At 41.9% G+C, this 20,677-nt stretch overlaps 1 protein-coding gene across 1 annotated transcript in view; it reads right to left on the bottom strand.

The window, feature by feature from the left end:
• pfn2a (profilin 2a) overlaps positions 1-20,677 on the bottom strand; it is a 48,562-nt gene that overhangs the window by 15,386 nt on the left and 12,499 nt on the right. Inside the window, exon 2 of the mRNA XM_059993183.1 lies at positions 1,438-1,630. Within this exon, the coding sequence (XP_059849166.1) occupies positions 1,438-1,630 (193 nt within the window). The remainder of the gene's footprint in view (positions 1-1,437; positions 1,631-20,677) is intronic.

Below are 20,677 nucleotides of genomic sequence, written 5' to 3'. Positions count from 1 at the left end.
TGCCCTCTTCCCAGATCCCTTGACCCTGCTATCTGTAAAAGCTCTATCTAACTCTCTCTTGAAAACATCCAGAGACTTGGCCTCCACTGCCTTCTGGGGCAGAGCATTCCACATATCCACCACTCTCTGGGTGAAAAAGTTTTTCTGCATCTCTGTTCTAAATGGCCTACCCCTTATTCTTAAACGGTGGCCTCTAGTTCTGGACTCATCCATCAGTGGGAACATGCTTCCTGCCTCCAGCATGTCCAATCCCTTAATAATCTTATATGTTTCAATCAGATCCCCCCTCATCCATCTAAATTCCAGTGTATACAAGCCCAGTCGCTCCAATCTTTCAACATATGACAGCCCCGCCATTCTGGAATTAACCTTGTGAACTTATGCTGAACTCCCTCAATAGCAAGAATGTCCTTCTTCAAATTTGGAGACCAAAACTGCACACATTACGTATTAAGAACATCACCAGCATCTGAAATCAATAATTAAAGTTCAATTAAACCAGTCGCACAAGTGTAGCTCCTAGACATCGAGTATCCCCAGATAAACATGAAGTGAAAGATTAAATAACTCCATTAGTAGGTCAATGACAACCCTGAAGTATCTTCAGCACTTGCAAAATATAAAATCAGGAGTGTGATTTTTCTATATTAGTATAAATGGACTCATCTGTAAAGTGTTTAACAGCACCCAAACCACTGGCGAATGCTTCGTTAATGTCAACTTTCCAAATCACCCACCCCTTCCACTATCATCATAGTATGACTACTCACCAGGAATGAGAGAACAAGCTGGTCTGAAAATACATGCTGAGAATATTTCCAGAGTAACACAGATGAGCAGAACCTTACAGATGTTTGCCTACCCCTTCTCATAAAATGCAGTTAGTGGCAGGCCAGTAGACCTTGGTCCTGTATCACAGTACTATAGCCAATCCAATGGCAAAGCCTGGTATCCAATTCCTGCCTGCAAATGTCAGGAAGGTCTTCCATGTTTGGATATGCATATTTAACGGTGCTGCAAATTAATTGCTAACAGACTAAGGTTCAGATGGAAAACCTACTAACATCCAGGCTATAGGTTGGTTGTTTTAATTATAACAGAAGAATGTTTTTGGACACAAGTATCTAAAGTGCAAAATAGCTCAGTCAAAACTAACTTCTGTACAGGAAACAAATCTGCCTGGAATTTTCCTATTTCAATATAAAGAATCAAAGGTAGACACTTTTAGAAGATCAACTTGGTGAAATTACTTGCACTAACAGTAGAATGGGAAAACATACCAGCTCATTTCCCCCAATACTTTCACATTTTTGTAAAAGAGCACAGTGAAATAATGAAATTCCACACTACCAAAAAAATTTAAAAATGTGATCGACACACTTGAGATTCATATTAAGATCAGCTGGGTAACCAACATATTTGATCTGCACTACTTACTTTTGCCAGCTCTGCCTACAGAAACATTGTACGTTGGTTCTCCAGCTTGGCTCTTTGTCCTGATGTCCATTGTCCAGTCACCATCAACAAACAGGCTATCTCTGATAACGGAACATTTCCTTCCACCCAGGACCAAGCCATTGGTAAAGAAACTTTGACGATCCTTTCCAACCAACACATCTATTTCTGGAGGCTGTTGAAGAAAATTTAAGTGGTAAAAGCTCAGTGTGATGAATCACAGTATAATAAATGCTAAGTGCAATAATCTGCATGTGCCAAGCCTTATGTACTATTTGCCTTCCATAACCCATGAATTACACAAAAACCTGCTCCTTGGTTTTCATATGTGGGGCAGAGCAAAGCAAGGGGGAAAGAGCTACAAATAAATAGCTAAAGTCCAATGGCAGAAAGTGTGGGTAGAAAGTCAGGTGCAAAATAATCCCCCTTGAAGTATGCACCTCTTACAGCTGATGAATGTTGACCAGCTTGCTTGGAATGTAGGTGTAACCTTCAGGCAGAAATGCAAACATTTTGTATGGAAAGGCCCAGAGTCAAGTTAATTTTAACATCCAGATATTATAATAAACCAGACCCCCATTCCAAACAAATTAACAAAAATCTTAACATATGCAGAGCTCTGAATCAAATCAGTTACATTGAGTAGCTAAAACTGTACAATTTCAAGAAGCCCATTCTACGAGAAGGGCCAATAACTTAGCAGAAGAACCAGATTTGTAAATTTGTAGATTTGTAAATTGCAACTATGTCATCATTCTGTTTTGGCAGGCATGTCCTTCAAAATGGTTTCCAGATTCTAAACTGAAAAGTAAGTCATTCGGCCTTACTTTGTTTCATTTGGCAACTGAATTTATTTGCAATTTCACTGCAATAGTGGAAGAAGGGACAATGGGTTCTTGGCCAGATCATGCAGTTCTAAACACTAGGAAATTGTGGAAGGTCATATGTCAGTAACAGTAGCCTAAGAGAACCTAAAATTATCAATTGAGTTTGAAGAATGTGATGTGAAAGACAAACTATCCCAGTCTTAAGGTTCAAGTGATGACTGCTTCATGAATGTGGTCTACTTCTGGAATGGATTTAGATGGATAGTTTTGATAGGTGGCAGTATAGAAGCTAGGCCTATTACTTGCAGTCTGAGCCAGACATGAAGCACCCATTTATACAATTGCATTTTTATTCTTTCCTCATCTCCATATTAAGGTTAACTTAGAGGCCATTAAACTTAACAGCCCACACAACCTGCGACATGGAAGGATGGAAAGGGATCCAGTCACAGGGGAAAATGTGCTATACGGTTCTAGAGTTCAGGATTGAACCTGGATTCGCGGCACTTTGAGGCAGCTGTGCCATTGCTGCCCAGATGTCTGTAAAACTTCAAAAGAACAGCTTAGGGCTGCATTTGCCAATAACATTGTCAAATTGTTAAGCTATCTACTTCTTTAAAAATTTTGGTTGAACATGAACATGGGGGAACGGCACGATAGCATAGCAGTTAGCATAAGACCAATAGAGCACTAGCGACCTGGGTTCTATAAACGCCGCAGGTCTGTAAATAGTCTGTACATTCTCCCTGTGACCACATGGGTTTCCTCCGACATTTCAAAGACATATAGGTTAGTAGGTTAATCAGTCACATAGGTGTAATTGGATGGCACGGGATGGTTGGGCCAGAAGGGCCTGTTACTCTGTTGTATATCAAATATATAAAAGATTAAATTGCCAAATATCTGATTCTCAATACCGAATAAACACTGTAGATCAACTAGTTTGAAAAATATACACCAGAGTATTTGACTGTCTATACTTCAAATATTTTATTTGAGATTATTCATTTAAGTGCGAAAATCAGGAATCATAGGCAAAGTATAGTAGTTAAACCACCACAGGCCAATACGGTTGTCCAATAAAAACATGCACTTAACTACTAACATTGTAGGGCAAAGCAATTATTGTACAGCAGCAGCTCTTTAGAATTCTATATTTTCAGATAGTGTCATGTTTAAATGGCAGAAAATTTTGTCCCTCCTATAGACAACTGGAAGACAGAGCATCTGATATAGTTGTGAAGGAACAAAGCCCAATTTTCAATACAGCCTCACAAAATGTAGATAGACCATGGCTAATCACTTATCAAAAAGATGAACTATCAATATAGTACCAATATAGAACTACCAAAATGTAATACAGTCCTTGTATTACATTTGGGCTATATATCAAAGATAAGACTTGCGCTCATTTGGCTGCTAGCAAAGCCAAACTAAAGTCTGTTTTTAATGTAATTTGTCAAATTCCATAGCATTCAATATTCACTTTGAATAAATGTGTAGAACTTCCAATGGCTTTGTCTCTCCAGAATCCACTGCACATTTCATACTCTGAAGTAATGCTCTGCAGTCACAACTATCACCAGGTGCATTTCAAATACAGCTTTTGCAATTCAGTCTAGGTACAAAGAACACATCCACCCTACGAAATAGGGCATTTATTAAAAAATTTGAACCAACCTTCCTTCAGAAACTCATTTAATTTTACCCTAAACAGTTTTGGTAATTTTTTTCCCCCTCCAGGATGCCAATTCAAAACCAAAATGTAATACTTCAAACCAGCCACGGTAGCACACTACTACTACAGCCTGGGAGGTTCCATAGTTTGGAGTTCAATTCCAACACCGTCTGTAAGGTGTCTGAACATTCTCCTTGTGACCACATGGGGTTCTTCCCACATTCCAAAGACAACTGGTTTGTAGGTTAATTGGTCATTGTGATTAGGCTAGTGTTAATTAGGCGAGTTGCTGGGCAGTGCTGCTCATTGGGCTGTAAGTGCCTGTTCCATGCTGTATCGTTAAATAAAATCTAAAAATATTTCAAACCAAGAGGACCTTTTGCCAGATGTGCAGAGACCACCATCCAAAGCAATGCAGGAAGAGCAGGGTATTGAGGTGCCAAGCTATGGGAGTAGGATCAACTTTAAATCCAAGTCTTCATCTAGTTTATTTAATTAGAGGCAGTTGTAGTATGTAATTCAATCCCATCTATTTAAATAGGGTTGCTAATCTTAAAGTGCCTGGAGTATTGTATAAATGTACATACTGTATACACAACTATTCTTATGACTTTAAATTTCTAAAAAGTATCTGACTGGTTTTAAATGTTCGTGGTCACCAGAATAATTGAAGTCTTTTTACTGAAGGCACTTGAGGCATACTTGCAAATTGACAGCGTGGTATTGGGTTTTGGACAAGCAGGATCACAAGGAGCAACTGAAAGCAAAGTACAGGGTCAAGTATATTCATTAGGCCAGAACAAGCACAATCTAACCCATCATAAATAACATTTCCCAGCAACACGCTTCACTTAAATGATACTTGACTCACCTTTGAGTTGTTATTTTTCAAATTAGTTCAGTAACATAGTAACAACTACAACTGAAATGCAATTTTACATGCATTACCTATCATGGAGCTGGGATAGAGTACGTGGCTTGAGTAATGAAACTTGTGCTTGTGATCTTGGGTGCTGCATGTTTTGTCTTTCACATCCCAGTTTTGCCTTCTCCCTACAAACTGGTTCACGGAGTGTCAGTTTACACCAGTTGGCTGATGGCTTTAGCCATTTTCCAGCCAACAACCTACTTATTTCAATCATGTTTCTTCAGGTACCCACTGAAGAGTGCTAGATTCAAGTCACCAATAGTATCATGAATGATGCCTTTCATTGATTTACGTTTTTTTTAAATCATTATGTAATGTACTCTTTCAGAGTCCTGAAGCACTTGCATGAAATTTTTGTCACCATTAATGGTTAAATATCTAGAATGCTCCAAGTCCAGCCTAGTCAAGTAACAAATCAAAGCAACACAGGTCATCATAAACTAGACAGACATGTCTAGCTGACCGCCATCATAAGCCAGCTCTAATGCTGTCACTTTGACTGTTTCCAAGCCACTGGCTCTACACTTAGCCTTTCCATGTCACAGCAGGATTAATCAGGGAACTCCCCCTCTTCCTTTAAAGGCACAACTAGCTCCCCTCCACCAAGACTTATTTCTGGATGAACCATAACTCATAGTCAACAATTTCAACTCCACTCATTTTATCCAGGTCAAGGGTGTAGCTCTCATGGCTCCAAACTATGTTTCCCTTTGGATGGCAAGCAAAACAAAGTTTTTCCACTGTTTCTTAGTACATGAGCCAATAATAAAACCAATTTGCCATCTCAGTTGTACCAGAAACTTTCCATAAAGTTGCACCCAAAATATATTTCTAAACAGCTTCCCTTTACGGTAGTTAAGAAAATCCTTGACTGCATCTCATCCATTTCCCGTTCTTCTGCTCGAGGAGTGATCAACAGGGGCGGGAAATGCTCTCCTTCAGGACAGGACATGGAGACCTCATCTTCCACCCCATCAACCTTCACAATTCCTGCCATCTCAAAAGAGACTGCGCAACCAGACTGCTTTTTAAGCACATCACAAGAACTGCTCTTATTGTGACTGTCTGTTCCACTCTCAATCCCACTAAATACCCTTTCTTACAGAAATTACCTTTACAACCATCTTCCTTTCCCACCATCCAGGAACCCACTCTCTCCAAGTGAAACAGCAATTTAGTTATCCTTTAATCTAGTGTATTACATTGTGTTCACAATATGACATCCGCCACATTGCAGAAACCTAATGCAGACCAGTTGATAATTTTGTGCAACACGTTTATTCAGCCTACAAGGGCAACCTCAAGCTGCCCATTGGCTAACGCTGATTCAGCACCACCTTAACCTACCAGTCTGTAGCCTCCTGTTCCATCACAGTGAAGCTCAAGGCAAGCTTTGAGGAACAGCAGCTCATTTTCTATCCAAGCACATTGTTTCCCTCTGGATTCAATATTGAAATCATCAACTTCTGGCAATTCGCTTTTTTCTCAAGCTGTACCAGTTATCATCCATAATTAGTTCATCCTCGGAGTAGAGTGCTTGCCCAGCCTGACCTGCTGGGCCTGTCTTACTGTGCATAACTAATTCTTTTGTCGATATTCTCATCAAACTAGACCCATTCACTCATTGCTTACAGCTTATTGCCTTGGTATAATCTTATTGGAGGCATACCTTTTCAAACATCCCCCACCCCTAAGCTTCTCAAACTCAACTTCTGATGAAAGGTCATCAAACCCTTATGGTCTCTCCACCCCCCCCCACCCCCACAGATGGAACACAACTAAATCCAGTATTTATTTTTTATACTTTTGATTGTACTGAGCAAGATGGCTTGTGGTGCCAAGAGTCAGATTTTGGAAGCAGCTCAGTGTACTCAATAGCATCTTGGGTTGGGGGGTGCAAATTGCCAAGAATTCAGGTTGAGACCCTGCATCAGGTCTAAATGTAGAGGGAAGATAGCCAGTTTAAACTGGAGAGGGGAGGGGGTGAGGCAGGAGCCAGGAGCCAGTACATAACAAGTGGATTAAGAAAGGGTGAAGGACAATAAATGGAACCAGCTGGGGAAGTAGTGGATCTGGGCAAGAAGTAGGTGGATAAAAGTTGGAAGCAGACTAGAGGGAAAAAAGGTGGGTGGGGAAAGGGTGAAGGTCAAGGTAACAGCTGTAGGGTTATATGTGACAATGGGAATTAGCAGTGAGCCCTGCTGTCTTCACTTTCCATTTTGTCTCCATATTACGTTAAATTCTTATCGAAGAGCTGTTTTCACTTTCAGCCTCCCCCTACTCTATCAGCCCATCATCCTAAAAGAGAAGGGGAGGCAGCCAGAATTTGTGATACACATTGGTACCAACAACATGGGTAGGAAAGGGATATGGTCCTGAAGGACAGTATATGGAGCTAAGAAAGAAACTAAAATGTAGTACCTCAAGGGTAGAAATACCTGAAATGCTGCCTGTTCCACAAGCAGACAGGGCAAGAGTAGAAAGATTTGTCAGGAGTTGATGGCTGAAAAAATAAATAAATAGGTGTGGGGTCAGGGTTACAGATTTCTGGATCTTTGGGATCTCTAGGGGAAGGCATGACTTGTACAAAAAGGGCAGGTTACAACTGAACTAATAGAGACTAATTTCCTTGCAAGTCTGCTAGAGCTGTTGGGGAAGGTTTTAACTAGACAGGGGTATGGAATCAGTGGTGGGAGAAGAAGGTGCATTTGGTATACACAAGCAGATGCAGCATGTAGTGAGATGGTGAGGAAGGACAGGCAGTTGATAGGCCAAGTTTGCACAGTGGAATGAATTGAATTGTGTCCTTAAATCTAAATAGTAGTGGATGGGTTGAACAACTTGGAAAAGTGAAGATAATGTAAGGAAGAATGTGGGTGAGATTATGGAAGTCCTCAGAAAAAATTTAAAAAGGGACAAGAATTTAACTTCTAGTAATATGGAGACAAAATTGAAAAGGGTAATGACCACAAAACTGAAAGTGTATTTGAATATTTATTATACAGATTAAGGTAGCAAAGTTAAAAATTAATAGGTATGATGTTTTGGTATCACAGATACTGACTGAACAAAGATCTAGTTGGAAGCTTAACATCCAATGTTGCATACTGTATAGAAAGGACAGGCAGGCAAGATGAGGTGGCTCAGTGGGCAAAAATTGAAACCCTCCTCCAACCTGACTCTTTCAAATTCAGTTTTCCACTCTCGCATCAATCTCAACCTTGCCATCAAACCCACAAAAGGGCTGTTGAAGTATGGTGCGCTTGCTAAGGCCCAGTGTAAATTCTCAGACACCTCCTCATGCCTACTCAAGGAGTCCATTTGACACCTTCAGAAAACTCTCTCTGACACTATCATTGACCTCATCCACTCTGGAGAACTCTCAACCGCTGACAAACTTATAGTTCCCTTACCTGCACTGCTTACTTTTATATCCTACCCAGCACCAACAAACTGGACTGCCTGGTCAGCCTATTGTCTCTGCCTGCTCCTACCCTACCTAACCCATGTCCCCTATCTCCATAAAACACAGCAAAACTAGGCCACTCAGCCCAATAAGTAGGCTCCGCCATTCCATCATTGCTGATCCTAGATCCCACTCAAACCCATACACCTGCCTTTGATGCCTTGACCGATCAGGAAACTAACAACTTCTACCTTAAATATGTCTATGACCGTGGCTTCCACCACAATCTGTGGCAGAGCATTCCAGATTCACTACTCTCTGGCTTAAAAAATTCCACCTTACCTCTGTTCTACTAAGTCACTTCAATTTTGAAACTGTGTTCTCTAGTTCTGGATATCTCCATCATAGGAAACATCCTCTCCACTTCCACCTTCTCTAGACCTTTCAACACTCAGTCGGTTCCAATGAAATCCCCATGCATTCTAAATTCCAGTGGCCACAGGCCCCAAACTGCCTAATGTTCCTCATATGTTACACCCTCATTCCCAGAATCATTCTCAAACCTACTATGGACTCTCTCCAATGACAACCTTTGAGATATGGGGCCCAAAACTGTTGACAATACTCCAAGAGTAGCCTGACGAGTGTCTTATAAAGCCTCAGCATTATCCCCTTGCCTTTATATTCTGTTCCCCTTGAATAATGCCAACCTTCTGAGAGTCTTGCATGTCCCACTACACCTCCGATGTTTCTCACCATTTAGATAGTCTGCACTATTATTCCCTTTACCAAAATGCATCATCATACCTTTCTCAGCACAATTTCATCTGCTACTTTTTTGCCCATTTTTCCATTTTGTCCTAGTCCTGCGGCTATTGCATTGACCTACCCATCTTTGTATCATCTGCAAACTTTGCCACAAAGCCATCATTCCATTATCCGAATCATTGACAAACAATGTGAAAAGTAGCGGTCCCAATACTGACCACAGAAATACCACTAATCACTGGCAGCCAACCAGAAAAGGCCCCCTTTATCCCCACTTGCTGCCTTCTGGCTGTCAGCCATTTCTCCATGTTAGTATGTTTCCTATAACGCCACAGAATTTGATCTTGTTGTTCAGTAGTCTCATGTGTGGCTCCTTATCAAGTGCTTTCTGAATGTCCAAGTAAATGACATTCACTGCCTCTCCTTTGTCCACCCTGCTTGTTACTTCCTTGAAGAACTATTTCTCAGTCAAAATTTCCCTTTACAGAAACCATGCTGATTTTAACTTTTTTTTAATATCATTAGTTTCCAAGTACCCCCAAACCTCATCCTTAATATTATTTCCCCAACCACTGAGGTCAGACTAACTGGCCCATAATTTCCTTTCTTCTCTTCTTAAAGAGTGGAATGACATTTGCAATTTACCAGTCCTCTGGGACCATGCCAGAATCAAGAGATCCTTTAAAGATTATGACCAAAGCATCCATCATCTTTTCAGCAACCTCTCTCAGGACTCTGGGAGGTAGTCCATATGTTCCAGGTAATTATCAGTAATTATCAGTAAAATTCTCAGTAATTTTCAATACCCTGGCCCTGATCACCTCATCTTCACTATTGATGTCCAGTCCTAAACACTCCCATCCCCCATCAACAATGGCCCAAAGCCCAGTTTCTTTGACAGAGAAACCAACCAATCTCTTCCTACAAACACTAGCCCCCTCTCATTCAGTAGAACTGATCCTCACCCTTTTAATAATTTTTCCTTTGGCTCCTCCCACTTCACCCAACCCTAAGAGGTAGCCATCGCCATTCACACAGGCCCAAGCTCTACTGGCCTCTTCGTCGACTACGTAGTCCAAGTACAAAGCTTTCCCCAGCTTATACTCCCCAACTCTTCTTTATAAAGAGAGTGATTCCCAAAGTTATCTCGATTATATCTCTTCCTGCCCTATCTCCTGTAAAACTGCTATTCCCTTTTTCTCAGTTTCTTTGCCTCCAGTACATCTGTTCTCAAGATATGGCTTTCTATTCCAGAACATAATAAATGTCCTCCTCCTTTATAGGGCATACCTCCCTCTACAAATGCTACCCTCACCTGCATCTCCTCTATTTCCCATACATCTGTGCTCAACCGTTCTTCTGCCATAATAATGACAAGAGTCCATGTTGTCCTAACTACCACCCCATCAGCCTCTGCATCCAACACATTACCCTCCACAACTTTAGCCATCTCCAAAGGATCCTACAATTAAACACATCTTTACCTCTCAAACCCCTCCCCACTAATCCCTCTGGGATCACTACCTTCACGATTCCCTTGTCCATTTGTGTCCTTCCCCCACCCCCCACTAATCTCCCTGCAAGCAGCCCAAGTGCTACACTTCCCTCACCTCCATTCAGGGACAGCCTCAGGGTGAAGGAGCAACACTTTATATTCCATCTGGGTACCCTTCAACCTAACAATATGAATATTATTCTTTCCAGTGAAGTAAATCCACCCCCCCCCCCACTTCTCTAACACACAATGACCTTTAATGACTTCTTACGTGGCTATTACTTGCTCCTGGGTCTCCTCCTCCTCTTTCATTAGATTCATTCTTCTCTAGCCCGTGACCTTTCCCACCGATCTGGCTTCACCTATCATCTTCCAGCCAGCCTCTTTACCCTCCCACCACCTTTTAGTTCAGGCATCTCCCCCTTCCCTCTCAGTCCTGAAGAGGGTCTCAGCCAAAAATGTCAACTGCCCATTTTTCTATTGGCACTGCTTGATCCGCCAAGTTCCTCCACCATTGTGTTTCAAATTAAATCAACTCCTTAGAAAAAGGTGACACAAGATCAGGAAATGTAGAATACTTGTAAAGAGTTAAGAAACTGCAAGGATATAAAGATCCAGATGGGAGTTACAAACAAGCACCTGTACAGTAGCCAGGATGAGGTACAAATTACAACCTGAGGAGACTGAGGTCCTTTAACATCTGTTAGACGATGCTGAGGATGTTCTATGAGTCTGTGGTGGCCATTGCTATCAGGTTTGCTGTTGTGTGCTGGGGCAGCAGGCTGAGGGTAGCAGACACCAACAGGATCAATAAACTCATTCGTAAGGTTAGTGATGTTGTGGGGGTGGAACTGGACTCTCTGACGGTGGTGTCTGAAAAGAGGATGCTGTTCAAGTTGCATGCCATCTTGGACAATGTCTCCCATCCACTCCATAATGTACTGGTTAGGCACAGGAGTACATTCAGCCAGAGAATCATTCCACCGAGATGCAACACTGGGCATCATAGGAAGCCATCAAACTTTACAACTCCTCCCTCGGAGAGTCAGACACCCTGAGCCAATAGGCTGGTCCTGGACTTATTTCCACTTAGAATAATTTAATTATTTATGGTTTATACTGCTATATTTCTACACTATTCTTGGTTGGTGCAACTGTAACGAAACCCAATTTCCCTCGGGATCAATAAAGTATGTCTGTCTGACAATGCAAGATAGAAAAGGCATGTAATAAAGGGCAATGTTATGAGGGTGATGGGGATTTCAAAATCCAAGTAGATTTGGGAAAATCAGGTTGGATCCCAAAAGAATGCATTTGTAGAATGCCTACGAGATGGCAACTGTGGCTGCCAAGTCAAAGATGGCATAGCAAAAATTAGAGGTAAGCTATGATTGGGAAGCTTTTAAAAACAAACAGAAGGCAACTAAAAGCAATAAAAAGAGAAAAGATGAAATATTAAGATAAACTAAACAATATAATAGGATGGCAAATGTTTTTCAGATGTACAGTAAAAAACTCACTGGAAAATGACACTGGTAAAGGGGGACAAAGAAATGGTATTTTGCACCATACCACTGTGGATGACACAAGCAATATGCCAACATTCAAGAGTGTCAGGGGGCAGAAGTGTAGTTGCCATTACTAAGGAGAAGGTATTTGGAAGGCCTAAAGGTCTGAAGATAGAAACATTTGGACCAGATGGACTACACTCCAGAGTTCTGAAAGAGGTAGCTGAACTGATTATGGAGACATTAGTAGTGATTACTAGATTCTGGATTGGTTCCAGAGGATTGGAAAATTGCAAATGTTACTCTACTTCAAGAATGGAAGGAGTCAAAAGATAGCAAATTGTAAGCCTGACTTCAGTGATTGGTAGGACATTAGAGTCTATTACCAACGATGCAGTTTCAGGGTACTTGGAAACACATTATAAAGTAGATCAGTTAGCATGGTTTCTTTGAGAAAAGAATAGGCAGATAGACATCGGTGAATATTTACTTGGATTTTCAGAAGGCCTCTGACAAAGTGCTGCACACGAGGTTGTGGCTTTGGTATGACAATATTAGCATTATTAATACTAATATTAATATTAGCATTTTATTAATGCTAATAAAATTGGTTGACTGGCAGGAGGCAAAGAGTAGGAATAAACAGGGACTTTACTGATTTGCTGCCAGTTCCACATGGGTCAGTGTTACAAATGCTTCTTTTCACGTTATATACAAATGATTTAGATGACAGAATTGATGGTTTTGTGGCCCAACTTTTCAGATGATACAAAACAGGTTGAGGGCAGATAGTGCTGAGCAAGCAGGGAGTGTGCAGAAGGAATTAAGATTGAAGAATAGACAAAGAAGTGGTAGATGGAATACAGTTTAGAGAAGGGTCTTGCCATACACTTTGGTAGAACTAATAAAGGCACAGACTTTTATAAAATGGGGAGAAAATTCAGAAATCAGAGGTGCAAAGGGACTTGGGCGCCCTCATGCAAGATTCCCTAAAGTTAACTTGCAAGTTGATTTTGTGGTATGGAAGACAAATACAATGTTGGAAGGATGGTTGTAATGCTGAGGCTTTATAAGGCATTGTTCAGAACATACCCTTTAAGCATTGCAAAGCAGTTTTAGGCCCCTTATATAAAAATGTGCTGGCATTGGAAAGAATCCGGAGGAAGTTCTCGAGAATGCTCCAGGAATAAAAGGTTTAACGTACGAGGAGTGTTTGATGGCTCTGGGCCTGCACTCACTGGAGTTCAGAAGAATTTGGGGGTGGGGGGGGGGGGAAAGAGGGAAAGGAGGGGTGGGGAGAGAAGGACTACAGTTTAGCATTCAACCCCTAGAAGTTAATAAGCAAGAACTAGACCCGACTACCTTCTGCACTGGATTCTCCATTTCCTCACTAGCAGATCCTAGTCAGTAAGGAATGGCAACAATATCTCCTCCAATTCACCAGCAGCACAACTGAACAAGGCTGTATGCTTAGCACCCAACTCTACTCACTTTATTCTGATGACTGAGAGGCTAAGAACAGCTCCAATGACTTATGTTTGGTTGCAATGGCACTACTGCCAAATCAACTAATAGAAGGGAGATTAAAAATCAGATTGAATGGTGCCATAATAACTTTCACTCAATGTCAGCAAAACCAAAGAGCTGATTATTGGCCAAGGGAAGAAGAAATTGGGGACTCCTCAAAATACTAGCAGAGGTAAAGGTAGAGTGTCTGTAAATTTAAATTCCTTGGTATTTTATCAGAGGATCTGCCCTGTGAGTAGCATGCGAGTGCCTTTGCAAAAGATGTATATTGCAACGCACCTACTGCAGTTTACCTTTTTATACATTGATTTCTCATCAGTCTGTGTAGTTTTTCCACTGATTCTATTGTAATTCTTTGTTCTACTGTGAATGCCTGCAAGAAAATGAATCTCAGGGTTGTATATAGTGACACATTTGTACTTCGATAATAAATTTACTTTGAAACCTACTGTATATTGAAAGGCCTAGAGTGGATGTGAGAGAATGTTTCCTATAATGGGGGAGCCTAGGACTGGCGGGCAGAGCCTCAGAACACAAGGATATCCCTTTATAATAGAGATGAGAAAGAATTTGTTTCAGAGGGTGGTGAACAGGTGAAATTCATTGCCACAGACAGCCACATCACTGGTATATTTAAAGCAGACCTTGAAAAGTTCCTGATTAGTAAGGGCAAAGGTTACAAGGAAAAGGCAGGAGAATGGGGTTGATAGGAATAATAAATTAGGCATGACTGAATGACGGAGACTCAATGGGCTGAATGGCCTAATTCTGCTCCCATGTTTTATGGTCTTACACAGCACTAGATGAATGTTCTATATGAGATGCATGCTTCCTGGAAGATGACTACAGTAACTGTTCCCTCAAGAAAAATAGTCACATGTGGAAGCCAAAGATCAAAATAAGGTGAAAGCAAAATATAAAATCCATATCAACATCTACTTTTAATTTGAAAACATCTTTCAAATGATACAATAGCCAAATTGAACTTCAAATGTGTATATTCACCGTAAGAAATACTGCATTACATTATAACCTGTGCATTTCATTAGTAAAATTTCAAGTGATCTACATGGAAGAAAACAATAAAATAAATTCATACAGTCAAGATGGGCAAATCTCTGAACTGGTTCAGTGGTAATTCAGTGTTCCCATATCAAGGTACCTGTCCAGGAACCAGCAAATAAGTGTCATCACAAAGAAGGTTATTATTTTTTTTATATATATATATTTTTAAGAAACTTGTGCAGATTTGGCATGTCCCCAAATCTTTGACAAACTTCTATAGGTGCATAGTGAAGAGCATCCTAACTGGTTGCATCACAGGCTCGTATAGAAACACAAATGGCCAGGAATTGAAAAGGCCACAGAAAGTGGTAGATCATAGGCAAAGCCCTTCCCACCATTCAGCACGTGTACACGGAATACTGCCATACAAAAAGAGCATTTAAAGACTCCCAAGATGCACTTCTTGCTACTACCATTGTGAAGGAGATATAGAAGCCTCAAGTCCCACACCACAAAGTTACCTAAATAATCAGGTGGCTGAACCGGCATGCTCAATCACCATTATGCTGAATTGATTCTAGGACCTACAGACTCCATTTCAAAGATTTGTTACAACTCACATTCTCAGTAGTATTTTCATTTGCAGTTTGCCTTTTGCACATGTTTGGCTGTCTTTGTCTATTAATGTAAATGCTGAATCATGAAATTCTGTTGCATTTTTTATTCTCTGTAAATATGTCCAAGAAAATGAATCTCAAGTTATACTTTGATAGTAAGTTTGCTTTGAACCACCTCCCTTTTTGATCACATTATTTCAGCCAACAGTTCAAAGTAACGCTTAGGATTGTTGAATACTCAGGCTGTCCTTTTTCGGTACACGCACCCAGTTCGCCAACCACCAAAGCAAAACTTTGAAATAGATATCCAAGCTACACATACATATACACACACACACAAGATACTCAAGACAAAGGAGCAGAAGTAGGCCATTCAGCTCATCGAGCCTGCTCCACCATGAGTTAAACTATTCTCCCATCTAATTCCAATTTCTGGCTATTTCCCCCATAGCCCGACTAATTAGATACCTATCAATCTCCTCCTTAAACACCCTCAACGATCAGGCCTCCACAGCTGTACGTGGTAACGAATTCTATAAATACATGACCCTCTGGCTAAAAAAATGTCTCATCTCTGTTTTAAATGGGTACCCTCTAATTTTAAGACTGTGGCCTCTTGTCCTGGACTCATCCAGCAAGGGAAACAGCTTTTCCACATCTACTCTGCCCAACCCTTTCAACATTCAAAATGTTTCTATGAGATACCCTCTCATTCTTCTATACTCTAACAAATGCAATCCAAGAGCTGACAAACGCTTCTCATATGTTAGCCCCTGCATTCCAGGAATCATCCTTGTAAACCTTCTCTGAACTCTCTCCAACATCAGTACACCCCTTCTAAGATAGGGGGCCCAAAACTGCACACAGTATTCCAAATGAGGACTCACCAGTGCCCCACAGAGCTTCATCAACACCTCCTTACTCTTATACACTATTCCTCTTGAAATGTATGCCAACATAGCATTCACTTTCCGTACTTCCGAACCAACCTGGTGGTTAACCTTTCGGATATCCTGCACAAAAGCCCCTCCACCCCCACCCCCCCCGTCCCTTTGCACTTCTGATTTTTCAATTTTCTCCCCATCTAAATAATAATCTGCCCAAGTATTTCTTCCAAAATGTGCAACCGTACATTCCTCAACATTGTATCTCATCTGCCATTTCTTTGCCCACTCTCTTAAACTGACCAAGTCTCTCTGCAACCTTTCCATTTCAACAATTCCTGCTCTTCCACCCGTGTCATCCGCAAACTTAGCCACAAAACCATTTAATCCATAATCTAAATCATTGATATTCAGTATAAAAAGCGGCCCCAACACCGACCCTTGCAGAACACCACTAGTAACTGGCAACCAACCAGAATAGGATCCCTTTATTCCCACCCTCTTCTTTCTGCCTATCAGTCAACGCTCCACCCATTCCGGTATCTTTCCTGTAATTCCATGGGCTCTCATCTTAATAAGCAGCCTCTTATGTGGCACCTTAGCAAAGGCCTTTTGAAAATTCAAATATACAACATCCACAGCCTCTCCCTTGCCAACCTTATTTGAGATTACCTCAAAAAATTCCAATAGGTTGGTGAGGTAGGATCTTCCCATCATGAAATCATGCTGGCTTGGGCCTATCTTGTCATGCACCTCAAGGTATTTCATAACCTCGTCCTTGAGGATCAACTCCAAAAATTTTCCAACTACCAATGTCAGACTAATAGGTCTGTAATATTCTTTTTGCTGTTTACCTCCTTCCTTAAACTGCAGAACTACATTTGCGACCTTCCAGTCCTCTGGAACCATGCCAGAGTCTATTGATACCTAGAAGATCATTTCCAGTGCCTCCACAATCACCAAAGCCACCTCCTTCAGAACCTGTGGGAGCACCTGATCGGGTCCGGGAGACTTGTATATCCTTAGTCCATTTAGCTTCCCAAGCACTTTCCCTCTAGTAATCTTGACTGTACCTAATTCTATTCCCCGAGACCACTGGCTATCAGGTATGTTGCTAATGTCTTCCACCATGAAGAGTGAAGCAAAATACTCATTTAGTTCCTCTGCCATTTGTTACCCATTATAATTTCTCCAGCATCATTTTCAATTGGTCCTATATCTACCTATTTCACTCTTTTACTCTTCATATCTTAAAAACTCTTAGTATCTGTGCTGCCTTTACGGCAGTTATTTAGTTTATAATATTTTCGCTTAGTAATTCATTTGTTAGCATTCTAGTTAAAGTTAGGATTGTTTAAGTTGTCTGTGAGATATCGGGGCATGCAATGACGTCACATCCAGTTTCGCCGTGTCCTGAGGGAAAATACTGGTTTGGGAAAAACGGAAAGGTGGGGGTCGAGACGTGTGAGCAAGCGCCAGCAAAGTTTTCTCTCTACGCACCAGGAACATTGTGAAAGCAACGCTGTGAGTTATGAGATAATTGATATGTTGAATTAAAATGTTAACGCCGATCCCATTAAAAGTAACGACGGCCGATAATGTTTATGTTTTCGTTAGTTAAAGAGTTGCGGATAGTTTGCGTTGAAGTGTATTTAAAGCAGTCAATGGCGTAGGTAGATTCTGACTGTATGCTGCACTTTAATGTAATGTAGTTGTTGTAGTTTTACTTTTGCATTTACCATGTAATTGTAATATCAAGAAGGAAACAAAACAATACAAGATTTGTACAGCATTTATCAACAGTTTTCACCATACGTCAATGTGGAAGAGTGAACAGTAAACGGTTAATCTTACTATGATCCTGTCGTTATTGACAAAGGTTTATCTCGGTGTTTAGTTCTGTATTATCTTACACGCCGAGCAAGAACACTACAGTGAAAAAGCGGCATTATCAGGTGTTTCAAGTGCTGCAATGACAATTCGATCCAGCGTCAAGTCGTTGCCACCCAGTGAGGGGGGCAGTAGGACATCATCAAGTAAGGCCGCCCATGCAAGAGCTAAGGCAGAAGCGGCCAAGGTGCGACTGCGCTACGCCAGACAAGAAGCAAAATTGAAAATGGAAGTGGCTGCCAGAGAAGCCGAAAACCAGAAGGAAGCGGCCGCCAGAGAAATGGAAAAGGCCGCCAGAGAAGCCGAAAACCACTTGGAAAGGGCAAGGATAGCGTCAAAGTTAGAAATGCTGATACTGGAGCGAGAAGCAGAAGCTGCCAGGGTGGAAGCAGAGTTCATAGAAGATGCTGAAGAAATGCAAGATCTGGTTGTCGTAAAATCTACTTCAGAAAAGACCAGATTGGAACGCACAAGCCACTACGTCCAATCTCAAACAGTCTGGAAGATCTGTTCTTCCACTCCATACTTATATGATAATGCCCCCCGTCATGAGGAGTCTCAGAGAGACCCAATTGCACCACATCCATCTGAGGAAGACAATTTACCCTTGCAACTCCGCGATGAAGTCAAGAATGAAAGAGCTGATGACAAATACTTCTCGACACCAAACTTACAAGATTTGGCGAGAAGAGAGGCAAAGGCTGAATTCAGAACAGCAAAGTCCATAACAGAGGTACGCCCTCGGTCATATACCTACCGACATACTTCCCCAGGCCGCAGGCCACTTGCAGTTGAACCCCGGCACAGTATTTAGCACGACGAGATCTTACCACTTCAGGACTATACCAGTTCGATGACAATCCTGAAAATTACCATGCATGGTACTCCACATTCACCAATGCTATCGACGGAATCCAGCTCAGAGCAACCCAAGAGTTGGATCTTATGGCGAAATGGCTGGGAAAAGAATCATGCGAACAGGTGAGACGCATACGTTCAGTGTATATCAACAACCCCGAGCTAGCCTAAAGCAAAGCATGGGAGAGACTTCGGAAGGGCTATACGGCCCCCGAAATTATTGAAGCGGCGCTATACCGATGTCTGGAAAACTTTCCTAAGGTGTCAGCCAAAGATCACAATAAGTTAAGGGCGCTCGGAGATTTACGGTGCCAAAGAAGATGGCTACTCAACTGGGCTAGTATACCTAGATACTCCATTCGGGATTAGACAAATCGTGGACAAACTTCCATTTGGGCTGCAGGACAGGTGGGTGTCTGTTGCCTCAGAGTACAAAGAAGACAACAATGGTCGATTTCCTCCCTTTAAGCATTTCACTAGGTTTGTGTGCAGGGAGGCGAAGAAGCGAAACGACCCTAGCCTCATGGGTACAGGAAGCAGTACAGTTTACAGCAAGCCAGATAAATCCTCTTTGAATAATTTCAACATTAATAAACCCGTCTCAGTGCTTAAGTCTGAAGTCTTTACAACTAACCACGACCCTAGCAATTATTGCCCCTTGCATTACAAACCCTACCCCCTCAGAAAATGCAGAACGTTTAGGGAAAAATCCTTTGAAGAGAGGATGGCCCTTCTCAAGGAGAAAAGAATATGTTTTAAATGCTGTTCCTCAACCTCTCACTTTGCTAGAGAGTGTACGATCGCCGTGAAGTGTCCGGAATGTGATAGCACTAATCACAATGGGGTCATGCATCCCGGCCCGTTACCGCAAACCGACAACGCTACTTCACCCCCACAACAGGAAGGCGGGGAGGGAGAGGCTCACTCCAGGACCACTGTTGTCAGCTCAAGCTGTACAGAAGTTTGCGGTCAAGCTCAGTCAAGCAGTTCTTTTTCAAAGATCTGCCTCACTAAGGTGTACCCTAAAGGAGCCAAAGACAAGGCCATCAAAGCCTATGTAATTCTGGACGATCAGAGCAATCACTCACTAGTCAGTCCAGAGTTCTTTAAATTGTTCAACATTGAGAGTGAGCAGTTCCCATACTACCTTAGAACTTGCTCAGGCAACGCGGAAACTCATGGAAGGAAGGCAGAAGGCTTCCAGCTCGAGTCCCTGGATGGTAAAGTCATCATCTGTCTTCCTCCACTCTTACGAGTGCAATGAAATTTTGAATAACCGCACTGAGATCCCGATGCCAAGTGCGGTGCACACCAGCCACATCTCCAAACACATCCCAGAACGGGATCCAAAAGCAGAAATACTCTTGCTATTAGGAAGAGATGTTCTTCAGGTGCACAAGGTTAGGCAGCAGGTCAATGGACCACACAATGCCCCCTTTGCGCAATGCCTGGATCTAGGCTGGGTGGTGATAGGAGAGGTGTGCCCTGGCAATGTACACAAACCGACGGTTAGCACACTCAAGACCAATGTGCTAGAGCGGGGGTCGGCAACCCGCGGCTCCGGAGCCACATGTGGCTCTTTTACGTCTGTGCTGCGGCTCCCTGTTACTTTGGGAAATAATTGGTTGTGGCGACCCTTTTCCTGGCACATCCGAACCGACTCACAATTAGATAGCCTACGGGGGTTTGCGAGCACAGAGCTTTGGAGCCTCTGCGCCATGGGGGGCAGGTTGAGGGAGGCTTAAAAGTGAGGCTGAAGATTTCGAATAAGGTTTTTTCCTTCGACTGCAGTTACCGACTCCGTGTCGTAATTTTAGCGCTGCGTGTAGCA

This window comes from Hypanus sabinus, chromosome 2, assembly GCF_030144855.1.
Source record: "Hypanus sabinus isolate sHypSab1 chromosome 2, sHypSab1.hap1, whole genome shotgun sequence".
NCBI classification, from domain to species: domain Eukaryota; kingdom Metazoa; phylum Chordata; class Chondrichthyes; order Myliobatiformes; family Dasyatidae; genus Hypanus; species Hypanus sabinus.
This window is presented reverse-complemented; position numbering and strand designations above follow the sequence as displayed.